The sequence below is a fragment of the Talpa occidentalis genome, unplaced genomic scaffold (assembly GCF_014898055.3).
Source record: "Talpa occidentalis isolate TD23 unplaced genomic scaffold, MPIMG_talOcc4v2.1 talOcc4.12, whole genome shotgun sequence".
Taxonomy (NCBI): domain Eukaryota; kingdom Metazoa; phylum Chordata; class Mammalia; order Eulipotyphla; family Talpidae; genus Talpa; species Talpa occidentalis.
Genome location: NW_023601212.1, coordinates 84,484,691 through 84,501,731, shown reverse-complemented (window position 1 = coordinate 84,501,731; position 17,041 = coordinate 84,484,691). Strand labels below are relative to the sequence as shown.

The 17,041-nt window shown below is 56.6% G+C and overlaps 2 protein-coding genes across 3 annotated transcripts in view; one reads left to right on the top strand and one right to left on the bottom strand.

The window, feature by feature from the left end:
* The window catches only part of BAIAP2L1 (BAR/IMD domain containing adaptor protein 2 like 1), a 79,839-nt gene extending 72,616 nt beyond the window's left edge, over positions 1-7,223 (top strand). For both annotated transcript variants that reach the window (XM_037507133.2, XM_054693707.1), the window contains exons 13-14: positions 4,441-4,478; positions 5,004-7,223. In XM_037507133.2, the coding sequence (XP_037363030.1) occupies positions 4,441-4,478; positions 5,004-5,079 (114 nt within the window). In that variant the 3' untranslated portion in view covers positions 5,080-7,223. The remainder of the gene's footprint in view (positions 1-4,440; positions 4,479-5,003) is intronic.
* Positions 6,746-15,426, bottom strand: BRI3 (brain protein I3). The gene is made up of 3 exons (XM_037507132.2): positions 15,285-15,426; positions 14,529-14,631; positions 6,746-7,187 (listed from the first exon to the last, which is right to left on the bottom strand). Exons 1-3 carry the CDS (start codon positions 15,424-15,426, stop codon positions 7,055-7,057), a joined length of 378 nt encoding a protein of 125 aa, XP_037363029.1. The 3' UTR covers positions 6,746-7,054.
* Between the last annotated feature and the right edge of the window lie 1,615 nt (positions 15,427-17,041).

Here is a 17,041-nt window from a genome sequence, read left to right as displayed (position 1 = left end):
GGGTTTTATATTTTGTTCTTCTTCAGTTTTAATTAATTTTAATTTAAAAATAGTCATGTGTATCTAGTGGCTGTCATAATGGACAGTGAGGTATCGATCATAGAACACAGAACAAGATTCCATTTCAAATCTTGATCCAGAATGTGCCCAGTGCCCAGTGCCCTTGAGGGTTGAGGACGGTCCTGGAATGTTGTGTCTCAAAAGTTCTTAGGCCTGGGCCTCCCCGGTGGCGCAGCGGTTGAGCGCTGGGTTGCGAAGCTGCCCGCGGCCTCTGGGGCGCCGGTTCGATCCCCGGCTGCTTCCCGGCCACCGGCGGAGGATCCCACATGGCGCACAGACCTCTCCTGTCGCCCGCTGCTCCCCTCAGCAGTGTACTTCGGTCCTTCTGCCTGCTGTGCTCCCCGCTCTGGCTCTGGTGAATTCTCTCGCCCTCCCGCGCTTCTGACTGTACCCAGTGCATGTATAAACAAAACAAACAAACAAAATAAATAAATAAAAAACATGCCTCTATAAAAAAAAAAAAAAAAAAAAAAAAAAAAAAGGTTTATTTAAAAAAAGTTCTTAGGCCTGACCAGACAGTTTGTTTCTTAAACTAAAATCCCACTGACGATGTTGGAGGAGAGTAGGTTCGATCTCAGCCAAACGCTGGGATCTGTGGGACCTGGCAAAGCGTCCTCATGCATGCTTTGACTCACAGCCATCTCTGTGATGGGGAGTGACCGCCCATGGCCACCAGTCACAGAGTCACACAGCTCAGATGTGCTAAGCACCCAATCCTAGGAAATTCCCTCCTCGGCAGAATGTTCCTGAACCCACTAACTGTTAAGTTTCCTTTGCTGCTCTGAGCTGTGGCATCTCAAAGCATCTTCCATGAGACTCTTTTCCCTCAGGGGAGCGGCCGCTGGGACTGGGCTGGAGGGCCTGCCCAGGTGGTCACTTTGTTCTCTGCAGTAATCGCAACTGGGCTTTAAAACAATCAGATAGTAGCTGAGTTTCTTGAAACTACTGAAAAACTAAATCTCTAACTTTCATGTCAAAGGGCGTTTGCTGGCCTGTCACAGCTACAAGGGCTCCCCTCATGCATCTGCTCCCCTCTCCACAAACCTGGCTTCTTGGTTTCGGAAAAGAGCCCTGTGACCCTGAGCAGTTGGCTTTCCACTTTCTGGGCTTCAGTGTCCCCATTTTAAGAATAAAGGGGCTGAACTAGGCTAGAGGTTGTGGCTTGGGAGATAAGTCCAGAGCTAAGACATTTAAGACAAGCATCAGGACGGCTTGGTAACAGAAATGGCTTCCCCTCCAGGCTCAGAGGGAAGCAGCAGGTGAGAAAGAGCAGGTGCCCAAGACACCCTCGGGCCCACCTCCCATCTCATCCTGTGCCTGCTCTCTGCAGTGTGGGCTGCACTTCATGGGGTCGCAGGCAGATAGCGGAAGGTCCCCACTTCGTACTCAGCAGGACCCCGCCTCACCCTGACGAGGGACCTGACGAGGTCCCTTGCTCATCTCAGTGTCCACCTGCAGCAGGGAAAGGGGTTGTGCTGGGCAATCTCAGCTAACCAGAGCCGCCCTTAAGCTGGGAACAAGTAGTCCCCTTCAAGCACACGGGCATGTGGTGGACACCACAGCGTAGCCAGGGACAGGAGTGGGGATGGACGCGGCATGGCAGGCGGCAAACGCCCACTTGAAGCCGACCTGGATTTTTGGATAATCTGAGGGAAAATTCATGAGCTGTGCCCCACTCTGCTTGCATTCCTGCTGGTCTTGCTGTCCAGTCCCTTCACTGCCCTTATTGTGTGGTGGGCAGCCCGGTGCACCCTAGTGACATGCCCGGCTGGCCGGCATCTGGCTTTGTGCTTGATGACACTCCCCACCCGCGCCCCCTCCTCGCGTACACTTGGGTCAGCACCGTGTACATGGCTGCCAAGAGGGCACACGGGATGTGCAGCTGTGTTGTGCTCATGCCTAGAGACCATGCTGCTTGCCAGACCAGAGGCAGCAGCCCAAAGTGCCTGGGTGCCCAGGTGTGGAGCCTGAGAAGCTTAAGACAGGGCAGTACTACTGACCAGAGCAAGGCCCAGGGCGAGTGGAAGGTTTTGTTTTTTCATTGACTGACTGTGGGGCCTTGAGCAGTGCAGCTCACAGACATGTTCTGAGCACATGCAGAGGCCCTGTGCTCCGGGGGCAGCCCACAGAGGCAGTGGGCTGTGGTTCTGGTTTCCAGATGGACAAGAGGAGACAGGAGCTTTGTCCCCAAGGAGCGGCAGGGGCCAGTGCGTCCAGGGGGAAAATGTGGACCAGTAGGCTGGGGACTGAACCCGGGGAGCCTGGTATGGCACGAGGTGCCTTTTCCAGGAACAGTTGCCCTTCCTCCTGACTGCAGCAGGAGGCAGCGTCAGGGCACACTGTGGCACCCCCAGCCTCGAGGGTGGGGTGGGTTGGGGTGCAGGGAGGGCTCTTGCTCTGGGCTTTCTGCTCCAGGCCTCGCTCTGAGCACTTGCAGTGACAGCCATCCCGGATGTGTTTTATATCATATTAGCCCTTAATCGTCATTTATATGGATGTTACAGCAGAAATGACTTGGGCTGAGACCTGCGGGTTTAGCCCACTGTGCCCTGCAGGAAGAAATCAGGCTGTGACCATTGAAAGTCCACCTGGGACGCTAAGCTGGGCAGGTGCCTCAGGGATGAAAAGTAGACACTTGATTTGGGGGTTGAACGCCCCTGGACACAGGCTGGTGAGACTGCCCCTGGAGCAGTGGCTCACTGAGACTGGCCTGCTGGCCTGGGGCTCCTGGGACAGAAGGGGCCCGGCTGAAGTTGGCCTGGCTCCCCCGGCCCCTTTCTGCCTTAGGTAGATCCGAGAGCCCAAAGGAGCCCTGGTCTGGGCTTCAGCCACAGGCGGGCACGGAGTGCGAGCAGCTCTGCTGGGGCAGAGCTAGAGGGAGCCCCGAGCCCAGGGCAGCCTGGACAGCATTCAGGACGCCAGGGCCTGGGCCGGTGGCCTGTTGGTCAGACAGTGTCACACTGCCCTCTCCTGGGCGGCTCTGAGTAAGCCTGCAAGCTGGGGCCAGTGATTTCTCAACAGCCAGAGCAGATACAAAGCAGATCCTTTTTTTTTTTTTTTTTTTTTAAATCTTTATTTTTTTCACAGTAGCTTTCTCCTCTCAGGTGCGGTCACTAAGGAGAGGGAAAAATCAAGTTATCACACTTCCAGACTTCACATTGTAAAGCCATACTAATTAAAACAGATTCTTAAAGCCTGCAAAGCTTTTTGGAAATAAGAGGGCACTGCCCCCTGGCCCCACGGGGAGATGCTGGTCCCTGGGAGCTGGAGGCCAGGCTCTGTGAAGGCTCCATCTTCTCTCCTCCTTCGGGGAACTTCCCGCAGGCTCTCTGGCTGCCGCCGTCACCCCTCTATGCGTGTCAATCTCCAACAAGGGTTCATTTTTATTGTCTTTTCCTGGTATCCTTTAGGACTAGGTTTCCAAAATGCAAACCATAGTTTTGTACCAAAAAGGCGTGGGGAGGAGCGGCAGCATCTATATCCCCACTGAGGCTGAGCCCTTCTGGCTGCGGGCATCTACTCCGTGGCGCTCTGGTGTTCAGCGCCATCTGCTTTGGAGACAGCCCTGTTCACGGCGCGCACCAGCCAGCGCCACATTCCCTGAGGTGGCCGCGGCATGTCCAGCACATGGAAGGGTCCCTCACTGTATTTTTTTTACACTCCAGGCAGGTTTGGGGCTTTTTTTTTTTTTTTTTTACAGCTGTCATGTCATAAATTCTTAAGAAATGGGCTCCAGCTCCTGCCCAGGTGCTTCTCTAGGGGGAGCAGGCTGGCATTTCAGTTGAACCCAAGCACTTTCTCTGCGGCTTCCTTTTCTGCTCATTTTCCTTCACACATTTCACACATGCTGTCTCTGCTCTTCGAATGCTTGATATGCTCAAGCAGACATGGATTCTCCTGGCAAGACTCTGACCCTTTACTCTTTTACAACTGCATGCTGGGTCACCCCACACTCTTCCAGGTTTGCCATGGTAACCATAAAGGGCGTTCCTTTGTGACAGTGCCCTGGATGTCCAGCATCACCTTTCTTGGAGATCCGCATGCATGTGGCCAAAGGAAAAAGCCATGTTTTCTAAAAGGCCTGGAAGACATGCAGCGGGTGCCTGACCGCTTCCCTGTGTGGAGGCAAATTACATAATTTTGGCAAATTACAGAGGATGGTTCTGGCCAAAAGGCTGTCTTTTAGGCTTTCCTGCCCCTATTCTTCCAGCTGAATGTAGGTAACCCAGAGGGTCTCCAATGAATTGCGACTCCAGGGCACTTCTACACATGCCAGGCTTTCAACAGTCCCATGTTTTAGATGTCCTTTCCTTCAGGGCTTATTTAAAATGTCCCAATTTTAGGACCCTTCCTTAAACCTCATCTTTATCTTCCTCACAGAATGAAGCAAATGGGGTCGCAAAGCCTCCTTTCCTCAGGTACGTGGCCCCTTGTCCATAAAGCACTGCCCTGCCAGTTGAGTGACCTGTAGCATTCCCAGGATGTTGTCCCTTCGTGCTCAGCCCAGGATACCCATCCTGAGAAAGATCTTGGGCCTGTGGGGTCAGGAAAATGTGGCCACCTTGTTGCCATCACCTCCAGGGAGAAAGGCCTAGAGGGCCAGCCCAGAATCCAACAGGACCCCAAGGTGGGTCTCCTGGTCAGCTGCTGCCTTTGACAACTTAATCCAGACCCTGGGCTCTCCCCTAAAACCCCCTCCTAATAAGAGTTAAAGAGAGGTGGGCTTCCTGTGTCAAAAACATTTAAAACTTTGGATCCTGCTTTCATGGGCGGCTTGGGGAGAAGTGCCAGAACAAAAAACCCGCTTTCAGAAAATGCCATCCACAACTTACAAGCAGTGGAAGGTGGTCAGAAATTTTACAGAGCAAGAACAATAGTTATTAGCAGTTGTAAAACCTCATTCCTACTTTGTAGTATTTCTGCACATTTTATCCCTCTCACAGTGGAGAAAACCCCTTCGCTACTGTGAAACTCCGGCCAACGGTGACAAACGATCGATCGGCACCGATCATTCGATGAGGCGGCGGCGGTGGAATTCTTCTGGCTCCTCTAATGTTAAGTTCTCACTTGCAAAATGATAGGTATATATTGTTATGTGCTCTAACTGCTGTAAAGCTTCACCAGCGGGTGCCTGATTTTAAATGTATTCTATTTGAGCAAATCAATGCATTTTCTCAATTCGATGTAGCTGGATATATGCATTTGTCTGGAAAAAGATAGTTTAGAATCTACTCAATCATTTAAAATCTTTTCTTCCCAGGCTGTTCAAAAAACAGTAAATTTTGCTCCAGTCCTCGCTGTATCATTTTTTTAAATATTCTGATTATTTTTTTTAATAGCCAGGATAAGGGCTAGCCCATGCTTTCAGGCTGGCTTTCTGCACCTGGCCAGTTTTCCAAAGCATGTGCTCATAAGTAGCATTATGTTTCTCTAAAGAAAATAGTGTAAATTTGCATCTGAGCATGCAGGTCATAATTTTAAGCAATATAAATTATAAGAGTATTGTATGAAATTTAACTTAAAATTTTTTAAATCCGTTTAATCAGATGTAGAGCTACCCCAGATGGGAAAAATCGCAACTTTTCTGCAACCTAGACATAGCTGTAGAGTGGTAAGACATTTTGCCTATTCCTGTTACCACCATGAAATTTAGTACTTGAATAATTCCTGAGAGCTACTGAACGTGGCAGTTATGAGTTACCAAATAGGCTGAGAAGATCCCGGGACATGCCCACGTGGGCGGGCTCACAGGGCCGCCCCCTTGGACCCGAGGCACTCACGTGTGGAAGCCCGAGGTGTTCTCGGTAAGCTAGCTGACCAAAACTGCCTCCATCACGAATTGACTCGAAACTTCTCGGGATCCAAATTTGCCCTTCTGAGGCAGATCCTGAGCTGCAAGCAGCACTTACGAAGCCAGCGGGACTCTGTGGGCTGGGTCCAGTCTGCATTCCAGCTGAGACCGAGCATCACACACTTGGGAGTCCGGCTTCTGTGGAGGGAACCAGCGCCTGGCTGGATCTGTCTCTGGCGATCAGGGACTAGATCCTATTCTGGAGGCGTGGAGATGGTAAATAAAATTCACAGCCAGGCCCCTCACTGTGTGGGCAGGAGCAGGTTCTTTGTTCTAGCTTCTTTATGCTATGAGTTTGAACTTGGTCCAGGTCAAATGCAGGTAAATCAGGGTGAGGACTTATTCCCCTCCAGGACACTCCAGAGATTGATCCAGTCAGAATAGAAAACAGACTAAGTGGTGCACTGGTCTCCTCACCGTCTAAGAGCAGGTGACCAGATGCGCAATGGGAAGGAGTGCAGGGCAGGGTTTAGAAGTGTGTTCATGAGGGCAACTGGGTGGGGCCCCTAGAGCCTGCTCTTCGGGTCTTCTGGCTCTGCTGCAGGAATCTAAGAGTAGTTCTCAGGAGTCAATGCAATTTGCAAGCCCACTGGCTCACCCCGCCTGTGTCGGGGGGTCACAGAATGGAACTACAGGGGTCACCTACCTGCCTGACACAGGCTGGGAGGGCCTGCCTTAGGCCAAAGCGCCTGCTCTGTGAATGTCAAGGTGTTATGTTTCATTCTAATAATAAACGGACTTGAAAACAAGCACATGTTCTTGAGCTGGAAATGCCCATCGAGGAATCCCACACGATCCAGATGGGCGATGGCAAGTCATCCTCTCCCCTAGGTGACAGTGAATGAGCAGAACCAGATAAACAGTGGTATGAATCTCATTTATTTAAAACAGTATTTCTCACCTTTCTCAAATTGCAGACTGCAAAAAATAAAAGCAGCGCTTTACTGAGTGGTGTCACTAACCCCAGGAGCAGTGCTGCCTGTCCACACTCCGTGCCCCCTGTGCCCCCAAACCTCGGCTCACACAGGCCGACTATCCACTTTACAAAACAGTCCTGAAGCTTAATCAAATAAAGCTATTGTACACGACATTTACATTAGAAAAAGATAGCTGGACGTAGGAAAGCCAGGTGTATTGTTCCCTTTAAGTAAAGTTTGCACCACAGTTGGGGCATCTTCGCTTCCTCAAGGCAAAACAGCAGATGAACCCAAAGGGGAACAAGATGATGGCCAAGAAGATGCCCAGGAAGGTGAAGGAGTCCTCCAAAACGCCGACTCTGTGAGGAGAGAGGAGGAGGCAGTAGGTTAGGGCCCTGCCACAGCCCAGGACCTGCTGTTCCACCGGACCTTGACCCAGATCCCTGCCCGACCCGCCGTCGACCGTAGGGACCAGGCGGGGATCCACGCTGACCTCGGCCTGCCTTCCGCAGCAGGGCCCTCCGGCTCCAGGGCCCAGAGCCGCCTGCAGCCCACTGCGAGCCCGCTGCCACGCAGAGGCAGGGAGGATGACTCGAGAGGCTTCGTGGCTGACTTACAAAGGCCAGAACTTTCAGTTATTGACAACAGACTGTGCCACGGTTTTTCTTACAAAATCAGGGACAAGAAACAAATGCTGGTTTCTATAAAAATTCCTGCATCTCTGAAAATAAGGTAAAGAAAACCCTGTTTTAGGGTATTTTTTTCCCAGTGTGGGGAAAGTTTTAGGTTTATTCTTCCATCCCTTAGAAATTCCAAAATCAGGGAAAGGAGGGGGGAAAAATTCCAAAATCAGTGACAGGGATTTTGTTCTGGGTGGGTGGGAGTGGGCGGCAGGTTTTAGAGAAAGACAAATGAAACATGTTCACACACTGTCTAGAAACCTGACGCAAGGCTTTCAGAACTTTTTCCTCAGAGCGCCTCTTCCAAAAAGAAGGGGGGGGTGTGCAGGTAGCGCACATCATGCACCCTGAAGGCAGACCCTCGGGGACACGACCCAAATCATCAGCCAGGGAGTTTGGGTCCAGGGACCTGAGGCTGTCGGGTGCGAGGGTTACTCTCCAAGGACCCAAAGGTGGGTGGGGTGCTCATCTCAATCCCTGCTCTTTAAGCTACCTCTGATAAGTTCTGTACGTGGACCTGAAACTGAAATGAGAACCCAGACAGCCAGCTCACCCCGACTGAGAGACGTGTCACTCCACCACACAGACTCAGGGGCCAGGGAAGATGGGGGTTGGGGGTAGACTTGGACCCCCCACACTGTGAGGGTCTGTGGTGGAGGCTCCAGGGACGCAGACCCGACCTTCTGGCGCTTCACCAGAACTAAGGCTGCCGATCACACTGCTGAGCACCCAGGAGGGTCTGCTGGCTTCAAGGGCGCAGGTGCACACCCACAGGGCCTTAGAGGGCAGGGAGCAGCGCCTCCCAGGAAGGCAGCCAGAGTTCTCCAGAGCTTACCTTTGCACTGCTGAAGGGGGAGCCCTTCTCACTGGCCTCCAAGGATCCCTTTCCACTCCCCTGACATTTTCACCCCAACATCGCAGTCTTTCTAAAGCCACTTCCTCCAACCCCTCTTCAAACCCTAAGGATCTTTTCTACCCATAACTTTCTGGAAGCAACTGCTCCTCGTGTTGCTGCCTATGTGGACGGAGTAAAGTCACAGCTTAATAAACAAAAAAGTCAAACACGCCTCAAGACTTGAGGGTATAAAACGGCTCCTCTATTCCCAGCGCCAGAGCTGCTGCTGCCGCCCTTCTCAGACAGCCCCGTGAGCACCGCTGCCCCAGGCCGCTCTGACACCAGGGCAGAGATGCAAGAGGATGGCTCTGCCCACATCCAGGCGCGGGACCACAGCAGGGCCCGTTCCACCAGGGGCTGAGAGAGAAAGCCAGCTGTTGGAGGGGGAAGTCTAGGTTCCAACTGCTTAAAGACATAGCCACACTCATGCCCACCTGCCCCAGGGGAGTTGCCTACAACACACCTACAAGGGACAGCACACTGTAGAACATTTTCCAGGGTGCTCATCCTGAAACACTAGTCTCCCCGAAAAGCTACAGGGAAGAGGGGCTGCTCTGGTCCATTCTGGGAAAGGCATGCATGTCTTCTGGTGTCACCGTGTGCCAAGCCCACACCACTCCCGCTGCAGCTTCAAGGACACAGGTGGCAGGCAGGTGAGGGCTGGCTGAGAAGGCACGTGAGGCCACGCTGCACAAGTAGGGGGTGGAGGGCTTCAGGAAGGCCCTGAGCCACTAGCTTCGTCCCCTTGCAGAGATGGACCTGATACCCCACTTATGTCCACGGTCATGACCAACAGCTCCTACAACAACCGACACTAATTAGGTCACCTGCAGAGCGGCTGGAGGGGGCAGGCAGCCGCACACCATCCTGACTGCATTTCCTGCTGCTGCCTGGCATCCCTAACCAGGTCTCCCTACAGTTGGAATCCCAACAATCACCTTTGCACATTCCAGTCAGACTGTCCAATGAGAAAGCAGAGGGCTTCACGCCTGGCCACCCGCACCAGCAGGTGCAGAGACGCCTAGAACCCAGTGTGTCTGCTCAAAGGCTCCCAAAACCTTGGGGGAGGTGGGGGGGCTGGGTCAGGGTGGGTCCTGCACTACTGACCTCAGGGCCCTGAGTGGGGTATGGAGGGGGACAAGCACCCTGGCTGGAGAAGACTTCTGGGGTGGTACAGTCCCCCAAGCAGTGCAGAAGGCAGGGTCTCCCCCCAGCCCCAAGTGCATGTCCACATGAACCAATCCGTCTGCCAGTCATCCTGGGACCAAGCCTTATGGGGCTGCAGTTCCAGTTCCACCTACCCCTCATTCTCTGCCCAGACCTCAAGGCCCTGGTCTACACTGTCTAAAGCTGGAGGTGGCCCAGGAAGGCTGGTCGCTCATCCCAGGCCTCCCTGCCACAAGAGCAGCACCTCATGTTCCCAGCCTCGGGAGTGAGTTCCTTCAAGTTAGGCAGAACGATGGACACAACGGGATGACCAGTTACCCCAGGTCCCAGGTTGGAGGACGCCCCCCCCTTCCTCCCCCACCGGCCCGTCACTCATCCAGCCACAGCACAGCAGGCAGCTAGGACCTGAGTCTGATTCCTTCAGTCAAGAGGAGGGGCTTGAAGATCCTCACTCCCCCAGCAGGGACCTGCCAAGCCACCATGTCCCTGGGCAGAGTGAGGACGGTTCTCCTCAGGCACAGAGGGAGCTAAATCAAGTTCAGGCCCTGCCAAGGAGTCTGTGCCCAGACCCAGCTCACCTTCCAAGGAGGACTCCAGCTGAGGCGGCAGGAGGCTCCAAGCAGGTGTTCACACCACCACCCCAAGAGCCGCCCCTTCTTACCCACAATTCCAAATGACAAAGATCTCTGAAAGCAGAACCTCTTTAGAAGCATGTAGCAAACTCACCTGGCAGCCACACAGGACTTGAACTGACATGTGACCATTTATAGTCTTAATTTATCCGTTTACGGCGAGTGCTCGTTTTCTACTGCAGAAATATTAGTGTCTGACCGTGGGGATGGCCCCAGCCCTTAGAAGGGTGTTGGCATAATTTACAGTTTTCTTAAATCTAAAATAATCTGAACTGAGAAAAACATCTGGCCCCTGGTCTCTGAGGCAGCAGCCCACAGGCTGGAAGGCAGGCCCCCCTGCGAGCCCCCCAGAGGGGAGACCCCCGCCCCAGGGCAAGAGCTGCCTCCTTCTGGCCAGGTCAACCCAAGGGCCGCGCATGCCCCCAGGAAGCCCAATCATTTCAGGACAAGTTTCAATTCCATCAACCGGCAAAGATTCGAAACTGAAGTCCCAGCTGTGGCTGGAAGGCCCGTCCCCATGCTAAAAAGGCAACAGGTCACGTGAGGGGAAGGGTCCAAGAGGGACATGGGAGCTGGAGAAATGAGAGAACTGACTAATGCTGAGCCAACTTTACAGAGAAGCGGCGGCCACGCCAGTCCTGACAGATGACATCTGCCTGGGGCCGGGCCGGTGGGGGCGCCCGCCTCACAGAGGAAGGCAGGCCAGGACGAGTCTTGTCCCCACCGCCTCCCCTGTTCCTCCCAGCGAGGCCTCCCAGGTGCCATCTGAGCCCCTTACAGGAAGTGGAGCCAGAGCAGGACCTCCCGGCTGGAACACCAGACCTCACCTCCGCGGCAGCGCCCCTGCCCCAACCGCCCTCCCAGCTCACAGATAATTCATTTCCCCCGAGCGGGAGGCCTGGAAACGGCATCCTGCCTAAACCGGCTAGCCCTCCCTGGAAGAACATGCCTCCCGGGAGAAGGGGAGCAGCCTGGGGCCCCAAAGCACCAACTAGCCCCCTCCAGAGACCAGGTCACCCTCAGAGGCACCTCTTCCACCAGTGAGTCCCAGAGTCCCCACTCCAAACAGGCTCTCGTAGCGGCAGAGCAGCCCTGTCAGGGCGGTTCTCGGGCCACTAACCACTCCAGGGTAGTTCTGACAAGCCTGGTCACTCAGGCCTCCAGGGCAGGGGCCTGGAGTCAGCCCCTCCCCTGCAGAGGCCCAGGGACAAAAATGCCTGCAGTGGGGACTGAGCCTTAGGTCGGACTCAGGGAGGCCCACGAGGTGGCCAGGTCAGCCAGACTCGTTGTGAACCACGCAGGCTCAGCCAGACTGGAGGGTTCCAGCTCCCCCTGGAGGGTCAGCAGGTGACAGCCAGCCTCGGGTCCCCACGGCTTGCACATCCTGTCCAGTGCAGCCCAGGGCACGAGGACCAGCTCACCAGTCGGCTGCCCCTCCAGACAGAGCCCACAGAGCGGCAGACATGGGCAGGATCCATCCTGTCAACCTGTTTCCAGAATAGCCAACTCCCCAGGGCAGGCTGGGGTCCTGGCCTCAAGGCCTAGGATCAGGTACCCCACCAACAGAGAGCTGCCCCTCCACGGCCCCGCCTCTCCAGAGCCTCCACACATTCCATCCTGCGCCTGGGCCCTGTGTCCGACTCGATGTCTGCCTCTGGCCTCAGGGTTCTCCCAGAGTCCCCAGCACTATTCAGTAACCACCCACGCCCTATCCTGGACTTACTCTCTGACCTCTGGGCAGCACCTGACCTTGATGGCCATCCCATGAGCCTCAATCTTGCCTTCTAAGACCCTGCGCGTCCCTGGATTTCTTCCAACCTCTCTAGTTATCACAAAACTCAATACTCTATGACACCCAGCCAGCGCAGGCCAGGTCCCGCACCTGCTGCTTTCCACACGTACCTGCACATAAACCTCAAAACTGGCTGCTCCACAGCCCAGGGTGAACCAGCCAGGCCCAGCTCCAGCCCCACATCTAGGGACAGCCTCCTTCAGGCAGGGGCAGCCTTAGAGAGCCAGGGGCTGGAGAGGCCTCCATGACCTGGGCAGGGCAAGGGCGAATGAGCAGCACACCTGTGATCTGCTGCACACGCTTCTGCGCAGCGGCCGACAATAGAAGATGCCATCGGGCCGCTCAAGGGAAGCTCTGACAGACGGCAAAGTGACAAGGGACTGAGGCCTCTGGGCCAGGCCACACCAGGAGGGACCCATAGACCTGTGACTCGGGCAGATTCCTGCCAAGCTATCAGGAAGGGCAGAGGACAGAGCGGGGCAGGCTGGGCGGGGAGCGGGAAGCCTGGTCATGTGAAAACCCAGATGGTCAGTGCCACGCGGCCAGAGCCCGAGGGAGGCCTCTCCCATCTCCCCAGAGAGGAGTCAGTCTAGGGACAGCACACCTACCCCCCAAAGCACCCCCTCTGCCCCCTCCTTCCTGCTCCCCAGAGGACCCCGCGCCCGTACTGCCCACAGGCAAAGGGCTCAGCAGGCACGTGGGCACAGGGCAAGGGCAAGCACAGTGAAGAACCCAAGTGCCAGTGGCCCCTCACTACCGGGGCGTGCTCCTCACCCCAGGAGGACATGCTGCGAAGGGAGTCCGAGTGTCTGTTCCCACGCAACTCTTCCTCACTGCCTGCCTTCCACTGCCCAGGAGGCCGGGATCCCAACCAAAAAAAGGGAAGTCTGTGCCCAATGCAGGGGCCCACCCCAGCACCTCCAGGTGGCCCGCGCCTATGACTCGCCCAGAAAAGCAGAGAGCGCAGCCTGACCTTGATGTTCTGCAGGACTGGAGGCCCCTGGGGGCCAAATCCACAGGTCTCCCACCACAGGAGGAGGGAGGACACGGACAAGTGCTCCCCGCCTGGCAGCAGCAGTGAAAGTGCCACAGTCCTGCGCTATCTTGGCCGCCCGGCCACAGGGGCCACACTGGCAGTCCCCCTTCTTTAAGCTCAGGACTTGGGTGACAAGGGTCTCACATGTAATCCTACCAGACACCCTAGTTCCCAGACGGGGAAGCAGGCCCCAGGTTCTCGGGCAGGCGGGCACTGCTGGGACAAGGCAGACATGGTGGGGTGCCCCTCTGTGGCAGGGGTCTCTCTATCCTCAGCTCTGCCAGCCAGACACCCCTCTTAAAATTCGGGAGACCACTCAAATACACCCCTCCCCACCAAAAAAACTAGGCCCTGGAAAACCCTGGTGCCCCACCTGTCTGAGTGGGGGCCATCCTGTGTGCTCACAGCAGGGGTCTGGGCACAGGAACCGCCTCCAAGCAAAGAGAAACACCAGTCGCAACCTCTGCCTCTCCAATGCAGGAGGTCCAGAGGATCTGGGCCCACAGAGCCCAAGCCTTGGCGCCTGCCCTTCCTGCAGCAGACAGCAGGCCTTCCAGTCCACAGCCCCTCCTGTCCAAGCCCACCACAGGCCGTCAGACCCCAACACCACCTGGAAAGAGCAGCATTCAGAACAATCACACCCCACCCCTACCCTTATTCTCCAAAGGTCAGTTTCACCAGCCAAGTCAGACACCCCACTTTGGGTTTGCAAAGGGGCTTCCTGCCCACTGCCCCCTTTCTTGGACACAAGGTTGGCTCTTTCTTGGACACAGGGCAAGCAGTCTCTTGCCCCCATTTCTGTCATGCTCTTCCTCTTCTGAGCCCTCATCGCCCACATTCTGAAATCATTAGGCATTGGTTGGACTCCACTCTAGACTGCCCAGATACAATTTTGAAATTCAGTCAAAATTTCTCAATTCCACCTCAGAGACTTCTACTTCCTCCCTCCAGACTAAGGCTGGCCTTTGTTAAGGACAGGGGCCAAATCTCCGCTGAATCCGAATCCTCGGATGCTCACAGAGTATGTGTCTAGCTAATGGTCTTGGGTGCTATAAAAAGTCATCAGAAAGTTCTGGCGACTCCAGATTGACAGTATGAAAAATGACTCCTGCAGCAAAGGGCCATGGCACGCCTTATCCAGCTACTGGTCTGCAGCTCTCGTGCCTGTGCTACCAGGCCTTGGGCACCTCCAGCCCCAGGGTGCTCCTGCCTGGGCACTTCCTGGCAAAACAAAACCTTACCCACCCTAGAGAAGCAAATGCAGAGCAAACCTACAGACCCAAGAGACTGTCAGTCTGACCCTTTAAATTTCTGCAGTCCACCCACTAGGGATCAAGACCCCCAAAGCACTCAACTCCCCACCCCGCTTTACCCCATGAAACACTCAGAACCAGGACGCCTGAACCGACTGGACAGGTTACAGCTTGTCCTGCTGCCCCCACAAGGCTCCTTTATGAGGCTGTGGGCATGAATGTGCTTAGACAGGCATGTGACATACCTGCAGACTGGGCAGCCTCCGACCACAACGATGGAATTGGCAGGGTAGCGGGTGACATGTTGACTGTGGATGCTGTAGACCCTGGGGTGATGGGTGGGTATCCCTGTGGGCAGGAAGGCATATCAGCAGGGGGCAGAGGAGGTAATGGGGGAAGGTGAGCGCTTCTGCCCTTCTCACCGGCCCCCCACCCCTTACTCAACACTCATCCTCCTGCAGTCAAGACCACAGCTGCCCTCGCTAAGTGCCCAGGGTGGGCTTCACCTGGGTGCTACTCTGCAACAGCACCTCCGCATAAAGCTGATTTGAAACAGGAACTTGGCTGTTCCTAGGACTGCCGGGCCTGGGGCTGGAGATCGCCCCCGGGCAGGCTGAGGTCCTGGGGCATCGCCCAGACGCCAGAGTCGGTCAGCACGTTCCGGGGGCGGAAGACTCCCCCAAACCCTCGCCCCGGGGCGCCGCGCCCCCCGGCCCGCACTCCCCGCGCCAGGTCTGCACCGCGGCAGCGCCCTCGCGAGGGCCCGGCCCGCGCCCCCGGCCCCCCGCGGCCACTGAGCCCGAAGAAGTTAGTTTTGGGGTTAAAGGTCGCCACGGGACTTGACCCAAAGTTTGTTCCCTGGGCCACCCGCGCGGCGCCCCGCCCGCTCCACCCCCCGCCGCGGCTCGGGAGCCCCGCACCCCAAACCCGGCTCCCCAAGCCCCCGCCCGCCCCCTCCGGCCCCCGCCCCCGCCCGCCCCCCGCGCCGGGCCGCGGCCCACCTGCGACCAGGTAGGGGTAGGGCGGCGGGGGCGGCGCGGAGGGGATGGCGCCGTAGCCGTGCGGGCCGCACGCGAAGTCGCCCTGGCCGGCCTCCAGGCTGTAGGCGGGCGGCCGCTCCTGCAGCAGCGGCTTGTGGTCCATGGCGGGCGGCGCCACCGCGCCCGGCCCGGCCCGGCTCCCGCTCGCGCTCCCGCTCCCCTCGGCCGACGCCGGACGCGCGGCTGCGGGACCCGCTCTCGCGGCGGCGGCGGCGGGGTCGGCGCCTCTGGAGGCGGGCGCGCCCGGCTTCCCTGCGCGCCTCCCCCCGCCGGTCACAAGACCCGCGTCACGTGCGCGGCGCCGCGGGGGGGCGGCGTCTTAAAGGGGCCGCGCCCGCTGCTGGGCCCCGCGTGGGGCGGCTCCCCGTCCCGCCCCCGCCGCCCCGACTCCCCCCGCGAGGAGGCGCCGCACCCCCCCCCACACGCACGCTCGACCGCCGGGAGACGCCGCTCCAGGGTCGTGACCTTCATGGCCCGCAGTCCCCGGCCCCCCAGCGCCAGGGCGGGTCACACCCCTCTCCGGGGGCGGGGGCCGGCTGGGGTCCCCCGCGGCGCGGGAGGGTGGGCGCGGCCCGGGGGAGGGGCCCGCCCGGAGGCGCGCGGGTCGCCCCGGGTTGTCGGCGGCTCCTGGGCACAGGGTGCTCCGCCTGCCGGGTCGGGGTGCGACCCGGTTCCTGCTGGAAAGAGCCGCGCGCGCAGTGGCGTTAACCCCTCGGTTCTGTTTGTTGTTTATTTTTTTTTAACAAATTAGGTGATTTGCCCACGGAGCCAGGTAACTGATTTGGAGACCAGACCCTGCACACTGGACGCCTGCTGTGCGGCGGGCACCGCCCTACGGTAACCGAGGAGGTGTCTTCTGCCCCGAGTCCGCAGCCCGGGGACCGACACTCAGGGAGGCGTGCACCACCTAAACTTGACCACAGAACCACCCGCCCTCCCTGAGGCAGCCCCTCTGTCGCGCGCAAACGCTTGATGGGTTTGTAATAAATTTTTTAAAGACCTGCAAGCTTAAGGACGTTGTCAGTGGCGGCTCTTTTCCAAGAACTTCTGCGGCATTTGCTCATTCCCATCCTTTTTCCTGTCGCTTGCAGTTTGCTCTCGCTCCAGGACAACTGCAGCTGGGCTCAGACCCCCTTACTTTTAACTTTTCCTAAGAGACCATCTTATTTCTTAATCACAAGTTTGGCCCTTGGAAGCCCGTTCCTGTCTTCCATCTTCTCTGCTGGCCCTAGCCCCAACAGTCCTGTGGGGAAATCATGGGCCAGACCAAGTGAGGCTCTGGCTAGCACTGGGGGAGGTTGGAGAGAGTAACCAAGGACTCCGGGGCCAACAGAGGTCCTGGTCATTAAGGCGGAGACTGTGGTCCTGGGAGCAGTTGTGAAAGCAGGAACCTTAGGGTGAGCGCCCTGCCAAGGGGAAGTGGGGAGCCTCCTGTGCCAGTGAGAAGTGGGCTAAACTGGCTCCCAACACCTGATCATGTGAGCCCCATCTTTCCCCACCTTGCAAACTGCTAACATCAGCTAATGCCCTTTTTCCCATTAGATCAAACGGAAGTTGGCAAATGTCCCTTCAATTTCATAGCTAATTTTCTCTTGCTCTTAGGTCTGTTTGCTTATCAAACTCCACAAAATCCAAAGCCTCGGGCTTCCTTCTCTTCCTAGTAATTGACTGGCCACCCCCCTCCAACCTTGCCCCCTACTTGGGAAACCCATATTCAT

Excerpts from the sequence above, each read along its gene's own strand:
- BRI3 (XM_037507132.2), bottom strand. The coding sequence starts at position 15,426 with ATGGACCACAAGCCGCTGCTGCAGGAGCGGCCGCCCGCCTACAGCCTG. Across the intron at positions 14,632-15,284 it reads CTACCCCTACCTGGTCGCAG|GGATACCCACCCATCACCCC; the intron begins GTGGGCCGCGGC and ends TCCTGCCCACAG. Across the intron at positions 7,188-14,528 it reads GGAGGCTGCCCAGTCTGCAG|AGTCGGCGTTTTGGAGGACT; the intron begins GTATGTCACATG and ends CTCTCCTCACAG.